Source organism: Nanorana parkeri, unplaced genomic scaffold (assembly GCF_000935625.1).
Source record: "Nanorana parkeri isolate BGI_ZX_2015 unplaced genomic scaffold, ASM93562v1 scaffold311, whole genome shotgun sequence".
NCBI classification, from domain to species: Eukaryota; Metazoa; Chordata; class Amphibia; order Anura; family Dicroglossidae; genus Nanorana; species Nanorana parkeri.
Window position 1 is genome coordinate 907,307 of NW_017306579.1, and position 15,811 is coordinate 923,117.

General features: G+C 37.9%; 1 protein-coding gene across 1 annotated transcript; it reads right to left on the bottom strand.

The window, feature by feature from the left end:
* Positions 1 to 1,515: 1,515 nt before the first annotated feature.
* On the bottom strand, positions 1,516 to 14,017 carry FGG (fibrinogen gamma chain). Its single transcript, XM_018557941.1, has 10 exons — positions 13,949 to 14,017; positions 13,604 to 13,657; positions 13,335 to 13,518; positions 13,105 to 13,195; positions 9,957 to 10,087; positions 8,198 to 8,331; positions 7,758 to 7,942; positions 6,741 to 7,018; positions 4,583 to 4,746; positions 1,516 to 1,648 (listed from the first exon to the last, which is right to left on the bottom strand). Exons 1-10 carry the CDS (start codon positions 14,015 to 14,017, stop codon positions 1,634 to 1,636), a joined length of 1,305 nt encoding a protein of 434 aa, XP_018413443.1. The 3' UTR covers positions 1,516 to 1,633.
* Positions 14,018 to 15,811: the final 1,794 nt, after the last annotated feature.

Here is a 15,811-nt window from a genome sequence, read left to right on the forward strand (position 1 = left end):
AGAACTATGGGGAAAAACACTTACCCCATAAATCTCTTTTAACTCTGGAGTTTAACCTTAAACATTTATTTAGGTACCTTAACTATTAACAAAAAATTATCTAATTTCTGTATCACTTGGCTGTAGATCCTCAAATCATCTCTGAATTGGTGCTGACACTGTGCTTCTTCTAGAGGGTGGGTACTTTTGTTCCCCATGGTCCCTGTGTGTATTGTAAAGTAGCCACCACTCCAAGTTTTCTCCCATGAAAGACTACAATCTCAGGTTTAGTTTACTGATTTGTATTAAAATTAAAGTCTATCACAGGAGCGAGTTTGGAGCAGTGACTACTTTACAACACACAGAGACCATGGGGAACAAAAGTAGCCACCCTCCAGAAGGAAGGACAGTGTCAGCACCAATTGAGAGATGGTTTAAGGATCTACATCTGAGTGATACACAAATAAGATACATTTTTGTTAATAGTTAAGTTACTTGAATGGATTTTTAAAATTTAACTTCTGAGTTTAGTGTCACTTTAAGCTGCACTTTGCTTTGTATGACCATGAAACTGGTGTGCTTTTACACACAATCCTGTTATAGAATATTACTCCTCCCTAGTGTCTCAGTTACAAAACTTGGAAAAAACATTGTCCACAAACATAGAGTTGTTACCCATTATGACCAAACAGGTTTCAGTTTTTATTGTCTGGTAAAATGAAACAAGCAGTCTGATTGGAGCTAGTTCTTTCCTTCATCCTGTTTGTAAAAAACAGGTTTACTAGTGTTAAACATGCTGTTGAAGTGTATTGCTAAGCAAAATGTATTTTTCGCGTTTTGGAAAGAATTGGGAATAGTTAGTACCCCTGCTTTAAGGCTTGTTCACACCATCTCCAGACCAGATCTGGATGCATTTCTGTGTTCTGGTGTGCTTTTTTTTAATTGTATTTTTTTATTGGTTTTGCTTGGGTGTTAAGCATGTTTCAATGCATTCTGGTGCATTTACATGACTTTTTGTGTGTTCCAATGTAAAAAAAAAATGCAGCATGCTGTACTTTTTTTTTAAAAAGCTCTGAAACTGAATGCAGTGGTATGAAGTAGCCTCATTTAAAGCCATTGAAATTACTGTGTATGTGCTTTTGGTGCAGATAAAAAAAATGTTCTGGTCTGGAGATGGTGTGAACAGCTCCTAATGATGTTTGTGTCCTTGTGTGAGAAATTCAACCTTTCCATTTGTCCTGATGACCAGGTAACTTTTGGATACTTGTGCAATGCTTCTGTTCACAGTGACAGGCTGAAATCTATCAGGTAATAGCTTAGTTCAGGAAAGGCCTGCTTCAACACATAGGTTTATATGAAGTAACCTGGGGTCGATGATTAGAATTCCGATTGCAGAAGATTTGGCGGCTTTAGATTTTTTTTTGCACTAGATATACTTAAACATGTGGGTAAGAGATGTAAAAATGGAGTGAGAAAAGATAAATGGCGAATAGCAAATCTTCATTTGAATAAATTATTAAGACCTTATTTTGATTTTAAAATGTTTTTTAATGTGTCTTGTTTTCCTATTTGACATAGTGCAAGTTTACAGACAGTACAAATCTGGCATATTCCGCATCCCACAAATCTTGTGCTTTTATTTAAATGTGTCAATTTATATGTCTCCACCCTACAATGAGAGAAAACAATAATTAATATACCATACCACACAGTGACTCAAAAAAAAACCATTCTGGGGACATATAAACACATATGATAACTGATGGGGAATCTGCAAATAACAAAATACACAATTCCTGTATGTAGCTTCAACTACCAACTCAATTTTTGTACTTCTTAAATGTTATAATGAATCACAACTGATGCAGCGATACAATCATGCAATATAATGCAATACTGATTTCTGTGCAGTTCCACTAAAGAAAGTTATGGTAAAATCCTAAAATGAATGAATGAATGAAATAAAAAATATCACAGTTATGAGTGGAAAAAAAAAATCACAGTTATGAGTAGTAACCGTTAAAAGCAAATAAAAAATTGCCTTTCAGCAGTTTACAGCAGTCAAGATAATGAAATTGATATCTAATTCATTGCTACAGGTTTGCTATACATACAACTAAAATTTTCACCATAATATTAAAGCAGGTCTTCAGGAATTTTAAAAGTTAAACCTCCAGTGCAAGGTTTAACAACTCATTTTTGTGTCTGATTCTCAATCCTCAGTGGCGGCTACACCGGTTCCTGAAGCCATTTCTCTCCTGGGCTCCAGTAGTCTAATGGTGGCCATACACTTTACAACCATCGCAAGACCTTAGTCTTGCGATGGTTGTAAAGTAATTTAAAAAACCTACGATCTGCCCATCTCGGACAGGCAGATCGTACTTGCGATCATCGCAAGCCCGCCCCCCTGAGGAACGGGCTTCCGATGACTGCAATGCTGAACGGGCAGTGTGCGCGTGCGTACACCGGCCCGTTCGGCATTTGTCTCCCGAGCATCATTCAAACTAGCCGAAAATCGTAAGATTTTCGGATGGTTTTCTAGCATGCTCCTTAGACAAAAGACGTGCAACCGTACAGTAGAAACGGTTGCACGCCTTCATTCACACTGCACGATTCTCGTACGATCGCGTGATTTCCCGCGATAATCGTACGAGAACCGTGCAGTGTATGGGCACCTTAAGGTCCCATAATTCATCACATCTAATACAAAGTATTGGATGTGAAAACATTGAGGGACATACCAAAGTGGAGAGGGAGGGAGGTGAGTCTTCTCTGCGGCAGGACCAAGGATCTGGTGATTATATTGTCTTTATTTGGTCCCCTAGACAAAAACGAGCAGTTACCCCTTGCAATGTGGTGATAGCCCCACTGCAAGGGTTAAATTCCAGTTTAACTGTGTTTAGCAGGCAGCCACCCTTTAAATAAGAGAATACTATGCAAAACCCTTTTTTTAGTTTTGCATAGGGTGGGGAAAGGTTGGACCGTCTGTCAAGTTTTTATTGCTGTGTTCCCATTGGTGAGATTCACCATTCTATTTGTACTGGTGACCATTGTTACCAAGAAAGTGAGGGGAAATCCAAAACTTTGGAGGTGTCCTAAGAACCAGTGGTGAGGGGGAAATCCTACAATGAGAGCATCTGTTCCAGGACAACTGTCTTATTCCCTTCACTTTGGGATATTTTCTCTAATTCCCCGTGTCTCTGGGACAGGAAGTGAAAATAAATCTCCCCAAAGGTATACAGCAAAAAAACAAAAAAAAACAAACACTGGCAGAAGTTTTAACCCTTCTCTACTCTTTGCTATGCATACACTTTAAATAAAAATACTTAAAGAAACATGCACCCACACTAAAGAAAATATAATAGAGAAGGAACATGGTTTTATAAACTCTCAATCAGATTTACAAACAGACAAATCTTTAAACAAAATGGCTTTAGAAGTAATGGCTAAATAATGAAAGGTTTAAGCATTAGGTGCCCATGTCAAATCTCTGTATTTTGTTAGATATAATAAAAGTGGTCCAGCAATACCTGTGTGTAGTGTCTGCTTACATAATTTTACAATAATCTAACATACCAGCCATTGGATATATAGTTTTCACTGAGTAACTGCCATTTACTAGTTGCCTTACTAGTTGCCAAAGTAATGTTTTCTACCACGTACCTATCTGCATGTCAGGTGTAAAATAACCTTTACTGTTATTATAGAAAGCTTAGTTTAAATGTATTCAAGAATTGCCTCACAGATTTAAATGGTTTAGTCTTGATCTGCTACTAGTTTATATAGAAAATGGCATCACTACCCAGTCAGTGGGCAGATTTGCAAAGGCACTTGGAAAATTCTATGCATAGAAGTGGAAAAAATTTAATTATAGATTCCCTGTGGTTAAAAATACAAGAAAAATGGCAAATAATGCAAAGTGCAACCCTTTGTAAATCCAACTTATTGTATAATTTCATATCAAACATGTATGATGGAAAATGCAGTCAAAGTATGACTAGGTCCTGTCATTGTATGACATTTGGGTATTTTTCCCTACACAATACACAGGAGCTGGCAAAAACATATAGGAGAAAGGCAGTTAAAAATCAGGCCACTGTGCTCATGTCAGAATGAGTGAACCAATCCTAACCTGTATATTAAATGTTAGATAAATGTCGCTGTGAAAGGATGAACATGGTTACGTCTGCGAACAAGATGTCCATCTCGGATTATGTAGGAGAAAATTGTTCATTCAAACAAGCAGGCTGCTTTAAATAAAGAGTGTGCACGGCATTTATTGACATAGTTTCTAAAATGCTTGAGGGGAAATACATGTTTAAGTATATCTCAATGTGTATGGATATTGCTTGATATTTTTCTCCAACACAAATATAGAAAATGATACATAAAAAATTGTCTAAATTTTCCATGACTGAACCCACACAGTTGTGGCAAAATTAAGCATATGTTTACATACTTTAGGTATTTTATTGTAAACATAATTAACTGCAAAACATGAGGTCTGGAGAATCATTTAAACTGTAGATATAAGGTCATGGTGGGGTGTTGTAAATGTCAGCATTTTACAATCCTATATATCTCCTCTGCCCTCAGACCCGACCTTAGCTCCCGTTATATGCTGTTGTCCATTATCTGTTACATATCGGTTCAAAGGAATGATTTTCATGGAGGTTTTCTTCATGGATTGCCAGCGAGACCGCCATGTTGCCCAAATGATACCATTGTCATAGCCACCAGTTGTGTCAGCTTCACTGTAAGTGCCACCTGTAAAGGAAAACAAAAGAACATGGTTATAAACAGTCTACTGATATATAGCACCTGAGACTGCAGAGAATAAACTACCGTATATACTCGAGTATAAGCCGTCCCGAATATAAGCCGAGGTACCTAATTTTAGCAAAAAAAACTGGGAAAAAGTATTGACCCGAATATAAGCCGAGGGTGGGAAATGAGGCAGCTACTGGTAGATAGATACCAATAAAATTACATTAATATTTATTTAAAAGAAAAATAACCTAGCTCTGTAAGTGGAAAAGGGGGTACAGGGCTACATATCATGTACTACGGATCATTTAACCCATTCATATTAGCAGAGGATAATTGTAAATCTATTGTTCAGTGCACTCTATATGTAGTATATAGTACATGTACATATAGAGTGCCTGCAACAATACATTTACAATGATCCTCTGCTAACATGAATGGGTTAAATGATCCATAGTACAGGGCTACATACAGATCATTTAATACATTCATGTTAGTATAATTGTAAATGTATTGTCTGCACTGTATTAGCAGTATATACTCTATATAGAGTATATACTGCTAATACAGTGCAGACAATACATTTACAATTATACTAACATGAATGTATTAAATGATCTGTATGTAGCCCTGTACTATGGATCATTTAACCCATTCATGTTAGCAGAGGATCATTGTAAATGTATTGTTGCAGGCACTCTATATGTACATGTACTATATACTACATATAGAGTGCACTGAACAATAGATTTACAATTATCCTCTGCTAATATGAATGGGTTAAATGATCCGTAGTACATGATATGTAGCCCTGTACCCCCTTTTCCACTTACAGAGCTAGGTTATTTTTCTTTTAAATAAATATTAATGTAATTTTATTGGTATCTATCTACCAGTAGCTGCCTCATTTCCCACCCTCGGCTTATATTCGGGTCAATACTTTTTCCCAGTTTTTTTTGCTAAAATTAGGTACCTCGGCTTATATTCGGGACGGCTTATACTCGAGTATATACGGTACTGTATGTACAGTATAATATTATACATAATCTAGGTCACTATGCCCACTGTAAAAAAAAACACATATATTACAAAAAGTTGCCTATATATTTTTCCAGTTTAATTACTTAATTCAAAAAACATTTTGGGTTCCTAATGGGAACTGGATTTGAATAGCTCTTTACCAAGCCATAGTGTCATTGGGCCAATGTACTCTCCAGGGTCCCAAAGAGTTTAAAGTGTAATTGCACCAATCCAGCAAAATATCAGCTGTGAGGCCTTTTCAGTGCCGCACAGGCACCTTTTAAAAAAATCCATGCCAGGCCCACTCATGAGATCTGCACTCCCATTCATTCCTTTGTAGTCTGAAGTAAAAGCTCATACTCCAGGGCTCTCCATAGGAAATTAGAGTACACAGTGCATGCTTGGGCCCGGCACAGAAGATATTTGATAAGCAGCTGTGCGGCACTGACAAGACTACAGAATTTATATCTTGCAGGATCAAGAACAGGTGAGAATAGAATGCCTTTGCTGACCTCCTTATAGAAATACTAGTTGCTTGGCTGTCTTTAACTTCAATACTATACTTACCTGGAACATGCATGCATTTTAGAAAGTCTAGAGTTAAGTCAGAACTCCTCACCTGCATACTTACTTCAGGTCAGTGGCTCAGAAAGCATTAAAGCCACTGGATCATTGCAACAGTCAGGCAACTATCATTTTCAGAAGGAGAGGTCAGTAACAGCAGCCATCATATTCTGTCAATGCAAGTTTCTTTTAAAGGGCTAAAGGCAGCTCTATCTGCTCCCAATTAGTTCGACCAGCAATAATTTATGGCAGAAGTTTCATCTTAAGGGAAATGATATGAGAATCTGACCGGTAATCCAACCTATGTACAACTTTTTTTTACAGTACATTATCCTTTTACGTAATTTGCTATTTATTGGTGTCAGATGAAATAACATACCTAGTTGTAATGACACTGAAGAAATTGTTACCTGGGTAATATTTGCCATTGAGGTGACCTGCATGGCACCTGTTCATCCACCAACCAGAGCCATCTTGTTCAGCACAGTTTCCTTCAAATTTATCATTATCTTTGTCATATGTACTGAACTGCATGCCATTGTGAGAAGTATAAAACTTGTCACTGGGGTCATCTCCAAAATCATATCCATCAAAGGCATCTCCAGCATCACCGCCAAGGAAGTAAGCATAGCTCAGCCTGTAATAGTCCTTCTCAGCACCCAGTTTGAATGTGGCATAATCCGCTGTGCTAGATAGACAAAGGAAAGATCATATCAATATGTATCAATTTCTGGAGAAGTAAATTCTATTCAATCAAAAGGTCAAAATAAATAATTCTTGATTTTAGTTCATTACATAATTTACACTATATGCATTTTCACAGATTGCTAAAATTGTGGTGTTTTTAGCCCCAAATTTTTACAGTCTTATCTTTCCAAGATACTTAAAGCTGTATTCTCCTTGGTCAGTATGGGCTAGACATGTCACCCCGGAAACATTTCCTTAGTTTCGGATTGATTTGGACCCTTGTTTCTTGGATTTTGTATCCAAAATTTGATTTGGTTTGTTATTCAGATTTTGTATACGTCCAAATTTTCTTTTCGGAAGGATCCACAACAGGAAGTCACATGACCATGCCTATAATGCAACCCCCAACAGCCAAAAAAAAAGTCTGATTGGTCAGGGAACAGTCACAAGTCCAGTTTTGTTTTGAACAAAATTCAGATGGATCCAAAATTTCGATAAAGGAACATTTGGATTAGTTCGCATTCGGATGTGTTTGAATTCAGAAATTCGTATGCATTTGAGTGTCTAAATTTAACTAAATTTGCACATTTTTAGAAATTTGCATGTCTAGTATGGGCTACTGCCATTATTATTTGCATATCAGCTGGCAAGCATTGCTTTTAGTGATATATATTTTATTTTTATGATGTTTATTCATCTAGACCTGAGCCCCAGACAACCATGATGCCTGCTCATATTACCTTTTCTGACCACTCCAGTCTTCCAGTTCTATCCGGAGAACATATGGAATTGTACTCTGTGTGCTCAGAAGGTGTGTCTTCTCATTTCCCAGCCAAAATTCTGTTGTGTCTGTTGGAGACAAGTATCCAAATCCTTCTTTGTACTGCTCCCAGTTCTTTTTAAAGCTCACACTACCATCAAGCCTCTGGAAAAAAAAACAGCAAAAGGATTTGCTAGGAATCTTAAAAAAAATTAACATTTTAAGCCCAAAGTGTAATATAATATGAGCAACTCCATCTATCCATTATTGGAGTCCAGTGCAATTTATTGCTAGGTTCACTTAGATACTTTGGTGTGTACCTTAATGTTACACATTGCGCCCAAGCTAAAGGGAGTTCCAGGCACTCATTCAAAGAGGAACCGTGTTACTTCAGAAGAGCTACAGAATACTATCACTCACCCTTTGTATAACAGTCCATCCTAAGCCAGATGGTTCAATGTCACAATAAACCAGGAATTGTTGTTTGGCTTTTTGAGGCTTAAGGAAGTAGAGACCACTGACACGTGCTCCTTTGTTTGCAACATCTTGGCAATCTAGGAAGCAAAAGACATTTCATCTTCAATAAAACCCTCTAGATTGGAATATTGCCTATACAGTTGCCATAAGGCACTGCATTCAACTATTATTTCTTCACTCGGCTGTAGATCCTCAAATCATCTCTGAATTGGTGCTGGCACTGTCCTTCCTTCTGGAGGGTGACTACTTTTGTTCCCCATGGTCCCTGTGTGTGGTACAAAGAAGCCACAGCCCCAAGCTTGCTTCTGTGATGGAATACAATCTAAATAAAAATTAGTAAACTAAACATGAGATGTAGTCTATCACAGGATCTTGAAGTGGTGTTTACTTTACAACACACATAGAGGCCATGTGGAACAAAAGTAGCCACCCCCCAGGAGGAAGGACAGTGCCAGCACCAATTTAGAGATGATTTGAGGATCTACAGCTGAGTGATACACAAATAAAATACATTTTTGTTAATAGTTAAGGTACTTGAATGTATTTTTAACGTTAAACTCATGAGTTCAATGTCACTTTAAATCCAGAACTGCCCTCTGCATTATTTCCTTTGTGCTAGTAGATGTCCTCATCTAGATGTACTGCATGTAATTTGTATCTTTTCTATTGCTAGCGGGAGGGGCTCAGGGAGGGTGAGATAGAGCAGGGTGTACTTTTATATTTTTACATAGACTGCTGCTTTAAGCTCAGTGGACATTTACTTTGCTAAGTGATCAGACTCTATTCCTTAAAGGGTTATTAAACCCTTAGGTGTGTTTGCATATATCTACTGCTGGCAAGCAGTAGATATATGCAAAAACTTTTTTTTCTAAACAAAAACCTTTGGAAGGAAGTTAATACTTACCTGTGTCTTCTCCACGCGCTCCAGTCCGAAAATCTTCGGCGGCCGCAAAGGATCTTGGGGCGGGCGCATGCACAGTACAGATTTTCGGCCGGGAGACGAGGAGAGACACAAGGTAAGTCTATGGACAGCGTGCACCCGCATGCAGACACCATGGGACAGGAAGTGCCAGCAAGCACAGAGGAGTCAGCGCTGGATCGGAAAACCGTAGCAGCGCTGGAGGAACAGATGAAAACGACAGGAAAGAAGAAGAAGATCGTTTTAAGAGACATAATTTAAGGTAAGTGCTTTCACTAACATGGGGGGGAGGGAAAACAATTTTTAGACTTTAATGTCACTTTAAGTAAATCAACCCCAGAGAATACATATTATGCTTCTCCTCACTTGTAAAATAACAAATAATACCGCTGATGTAAGGAGCATACTGGGAACTTAATGGGATGAAGAAGCAAAAGTCGGACTAACCTGCTCTGTAGATCTGAAAGAGTGTTATGAGCAAACAAGATAGGAAAATGCAAAATTTACCACTAAACCAGAAAAACATATTATAGTTTGGTCCTTCCAAATAAAGGTTGTCAAAGGCTGACATGTCTTTACCAAACAACTGGATCTGCAGATTTGAAACTCTATTAACAGCTAATATATAAGTGAGTGTCTATATTTCTAGATCTTTAAAGTACCTTGAATATGGTATAAAGTGAACATAAATTAAAAGCACCACAGGGTAGATGAAATTATATTCTTCTGCCCCATTCATGTGCCCCCATGTCTTTATAAAGTGAATACATTATAGTAACATACCTTTTCCTGTTATTTCCTGGATTTTTACGCTGTCTTTGCATGGCTGCTGGCATTGAGATTCTAAGTTTGTAATCTTCTGTTTTAGCTGGATAATTCTATCTGTGTTGGAAGTTAGTAATTCTTGCAGGTATCTATGACAAAATCAAAAATATATCAACTTCACCACATGTAGTGTGAGTTTATACATACGGATTTTGTTTTATTATCACGCTGCACAGAGCATTAATGTGCTTAATATGTACTGTCTCTTTTTGCAGGGAAGCTTTATATGTGACTGTGACACATTTCTGAAACATCCATTTATAACAGGTTTAATGGATACACTCGCTCAAGAGTAGGCAATCTCAGCTCTCCTGTTGTGGAACTAGTGCCATGAGGCATTGCAAGACTCACAGCCACAGACATGATTCCATTATGCAGAGGCATGAAGGGATTTGTAGTTTCACCACAACTGGAGTGCTGAGGTTGCCTACCTCTACACTTGCTACATCAATCTGTACTTATCCATAGGGAATGCATCTGTAACACTAACGGGTCTATTCACTAAGCTGCCGAGGGCAGCCGAGTGAACAACCGACCCCAAATGAAGTGAGCCGAACACTGTTCGGCTATTCACTTCAGGCTGGTACGGCTGATTTCAGCCGTACATCGGCTGAAATCAGCCGTACATCGGCTTGCTTCACATGGCTTCGGGTCGGCCGAACATGCTCAGCATGTTCGGCCGACCCGAAGTGCAGAAGGAGTTCGACTCAGCCGATCCAACGGCAGGCTACTCACTGCTGTTCGGTCTATTCTTATAGATGCCGAACAGCAGTGAGTGAATAGGCAGCTCAGCATCATTCGGCTTGGCTGTTCTGCTCGGTCCCTCAGAGGGAGCAAGCAGAACAGAAAAAGAGTTTAAAAAGTTAAAAAAAGTAAATAGAAAACGATTGTGCGGAGCTAGCAAAGGCAGCTTCGTGAATACACCCCTAAGAGTTGCTTCTATACACTAATCTGAAGAAGAATTGATTGGTTAGGCTGGGCACACACCAAAAATGTACATTTTATTGGAGTGCATTTACTTGATGTGTGTTGCGCTGCCAAAATGAAGGTCAACGCTCCCCAAATCTATCTTTTTCAACACAAATTTCAATCCAAATATTAGAGATTAGGGAGCTGATGTGTTCACTTTGAATACCCAAACATGCGCTAGAAATAAATCTTGTTTTTGAATTTCCCTTGCACATTACTGAGTATATAAAGTAAAGTAAAAAAGTAAGCTTCACTTTATTCACCAACATTGCCTTTTCTAGGTGAACATCCTCTACTCTTCAGTAAATCAACCCTAATGTGTATCACTATAAAACAGACAGTATAGTCAATAAACATAGACATAAATAATTACAAACTATACTCTATAGTAAATGAAATACAAAATAAAACTTTCAAACACTCTGATGATTTCTATCAAGCCAATCACATTTACAGGTATATAAAGTTAAGTCTAGTCTTCACTACAGAAAAAAAACAGACAACATTTTTACCAACCTGATTACAGCACATTACATAGTTACATAGTATTTGAGGTTGAATAAAGACATTAGTCCATCAAGTCCAACCTATTAGGATCTCATTCTAGGAGTACCTGTACCCCTGTATATTACGGTCCCTTAAGAAATCGTCCAAAAGTTTAAATCTAATTGGTTATTTTCAGTTGTATTGTCTTATTACATAAAGCCAAAATATCTTTTTTTTTTTTAATTTTTTAGATAGACAATGGAAAGATACAAACCCTGGCAGGTTTATTTTTGTTGGTGCCTGTGTCGTGTTGGGGAGATTTCCCTTCATTTCCTGTCCCAGAGATGCAACAGGGAGTGAGAGGAAATCTCTACAAATCGGGGTGAATTCCTCTCTTAGAGAGTGAAAATGGTCAGCAGGGCAAATAGAGGGAGTGAATCTACACGGATGGACACAACAGTAACATCATGACAGGGGTTCTACCATATTTAAAACTAAAAAAAGTTTTGGTTACACTTATACCTTAAGAATTAATACATTGTTCTTTGTTGAATGAAGTTGATTATGCAGCATATGCTATTTCTGCCCAGAGTGATGAAATGTGTTGGGTGATCCCACCAAACTTGTTAAATGGAAGAAATGTATTTAGATGTAACAAAGGCATCACTTTACTTTTAATTGTATTAAATTGTTTTGAATGAAGTTGAATATACCTTATCATTGAATATCAGCTCTGGTTCACTTTGCTATGAAGGCTTCAATACTATCGGTGGGTCAAAATCGGATTGATTTACTAAAGGAAAAATGAATATACACTTTTGCAGAGTAAATATTCATTTAGCTTCAACTGAAACCAAATCTTTTTTAGTTTTGGATAGGGTGGAGAGGGAGTAGATGACCTGTCAAGTTTGCATTGTGGTCTGTGTCCCCATTACAGAGATTCGCCCTCTCTATTTGAAAGTGAAAGAAAATCCCAAATTTGAGTTGTCATCAGAACAGGAATAGATGGGAAATCTTACAATGGGGACACTAGTTGTGGTGACCCTGCTGACCACCAGAGATTCCCCTCACTTTGCAGGGATTTCCTCTCACTTCTTGTTGTGGCTCCCCAATGGGACACAGATAGCAAAAAAAAAAAAGCTGACAGAGGTTATACCCTCCCTTACTCTATATAAATAAAAAAAAAAAGTTTTGGATTCAGTTGTACTTTAGAAAACTTTAAAAAAATCTGTGTTCACTTACAAGCACAAATCCTCTTTTTCAATAATCCACATGATTATCTACTCAAGTGTGAACATTTTCTACTCCTTTATTAAATCAACCCCGAGGAATAAGAATGACCTAATCAAAAATGAAGTGAACTGGAAGTACTAGTAACGCTGTCCTAATTCAATCATATAAGGCAAAATGTTCGACTTTGCAATATACAGATACATTTTTAGCCTTTTTTTAATTTAAACCATAAGTACTTTTTTTCAGGCATGAAGTGTATCTAAATATGAAGTATATACCTTTCGAAAGCATATTTTACCAGTGTACTGTTGGGCCAAATTAAAATATCACTGAATCTTTCATAAGGAAGTGTTTTCTCTTGTATTAGTCAACAATAAAATGCTGAATACTAAAATATTGTTACCACAGGAACACTCACTGTATGCTCTGATCATTCTGTAAAATGGTCTGCTCGTATCGTGAAATGTCATCCAACATATTTCTGGATTTCTGAGTTGGGTTTTCAGTGGCTGATAAAGAAAAGTTGACATATGTAAACATGCATGCAATGCTTACAGTGATTTTTTAAAAAAAATACAGTGATTGATTAAAAAAAAAAAAAAAAGATTTACTCTTGTATGTACACAAATATAATTCACTATTGCATACTTTGTGGCGCTGTTTGGGGTTTCCTCCCAATTATCCGTATGTCTTCTACAATTATTGTCGTGTCTGAGGTTTCGTTAGTGACCCTGTTTAACAGTCCTTCGAGGTACTGCAATTCTGTGTCAACATCTGACTGATATCTGCTAAAAAAGTCTGAAACTCCACATGTCGTTGGGCAGTATTCCCCCTACAAGCAAATAAAAAAAATCAGTAAGATAATGCTGTTCTAAGTTACAGATTTCTTTAGGAAAAGCAAAATAAAGAATACTTACAAATCGTTCATCTAAAATACAACAGTTGTCTCTGTTTGGCGGTAAATTGTATTGCTGTAAAAAAGTGAAACAAAATATAATATTAATAATAATACCAACAATGATAACAATAATAATTACATTTGATTATTGAAAAAAATATATCTAATCGATCCTTGTTTCCCATCTATTGTCTCCGCTACAGAAATTCTTGGCAAAAGTAATGTTTTGCAATAAATGTAACCACAATGACATATTCAAACTTAGCTTAACCTAAGTGTTATTAAGACTAAAATAAAGTATTTCCTGATCTTCTAAATACATTAATAAATGTTTTTCCTCCCATAGAAAAATTGCTTTACTCACACAATAAGTGCTGGAGAAGAGCAGTACAATCTGGATGAAGAGTACCCCCTGCTGGTATATTCCTGGCATGTTGCAGGTTGGAAGTGCCTTGCACCTCCTTGGTTGGGTAGTTCACAAATGAAGCTAAGCTTGCAGGGTGCTGCTGTTATATTGGAGAGAGGGACAAAGATTTGTCCAAAGGTCAAATGAAAGGGCAGGGGAGGAGGAGTTCACAGGTGATGACCCTTAGAGGACATTAGTCACTCGGATTGCAACCTACGTTTGAACATTTGCACCGTACTAAGATTATTAACTTTTGTCAGATGGATTTCAGACTTGCTGACACAAATATTTGAGTCATTCTCGGATGTAATCGTTGTGTCCTGGACCATGATAGTGTATCATCGTTAGGATGATCAATAAAAAAGAATTGAACAAATATGGAAAAAATAGACTTAAAGTGACACTAAACTCAGGAGTTAAATCCTAAAAATGCATTCAAATATAACTATTAACAATACTGGACTTTATTTGTGTAGTACTCAGCTGTAGATCCTCAAATCATCTCTGAATTCATGCTGACACTGTCCTTCCTTCTGTAGGGTGGCTACTTTTGTTCTCCATTGTCCCTGTACCGACCTTTGCAAACTCACTACCGTGATGGGCTAAAGTCTTATGTTTAGTTTACTAATTTGTAGACATGCGAGTTTTGTTCCAAATTGAAATTAAGATGACTTTCTTTAAATTCGGACACTCGGATGCATCTTAACCTCTGAAATCAAATTCATCTGCATTTCAGATACATTCGAATTTCCGAATTCCAATGTATCCAAAATTTTGGATGCATCCGAATTTCTGAATTGCAAACATAATGTGAAATTAACGTATCCAAGTTTTTAGAGGGGACCCCATGGCTAAAAGAAAAAGTCTAGGGTCCCCCCAAAATCCCTTAGCAAACCCTTGATCTGAGCAGAAGCTTAGCAGGGCAGGAAAGGGGGGGCTATCGCGTGGCTCCTCCCTCCTGCACCATACCAGGCCACTTTCCTCCAACATGGAGTAGGGTCCCCATGTTGATGAGGACAAGGGCTTCTTCCCCACAACTCTGGTCCGGTGGTTGTGGGGGTCTGTGGGCAGGGGGCTTATCTGACTTGAAGAAAGAAAAAATCCCTGATGCCCACATCCACACCCGACTAACACAGGCCGCAAGTAACATCTCTGCTCCGGAACAAAGGGGTGGAGCAAGTACCATGATGTCATCTTTGTTTACATTCCATTAGGGGACTGCGACCTGTCATGGGACAGGATCTACAGCTTTGTGATGCACAAAGAGGCTACATTTTTGTTAATAGTTAAAGTACTTGAATGCATTTTTAAGATTTAACACCTGAATTTAGTGTCACTTTAAGCTACACAAATTGCATCCATTTATTAACTAGATGACCTGATTTCGTCAAAATCTAGAAGACCACTTGAACATATCAAACGTTTGTTTGTGGAACAGTAGACAACAGCCTTTCTCAACCAGGGTTCTTTGGAACCTTAGGGATCCTCCAGAGGTTACCAAGGGTTCCCTGAACAATTAGCACTTTCAGACTCTCACATAAGCAACCACTGATGTCAATTATTTTTATACCTTTCTGTAAGGGGAACATTCTTCCCACTTACCAACCGTGGAAGGTGTCCTTTCTCCAAGTGACAACCAATGTAAAGGGTCCTTCCACTGGCTACCAATGTAGGAGGCACTTCTCAGTGGACCACCAGAGTAAAAGGGCACCCCTCCCATTGATCACCAATGTAAGGCAGTCCTATACTTTAGTTAACATAACTGGCCCTACACTGACCAATATAACAGGGCATTTCACCACTAAGCACCACTGTGAGAGA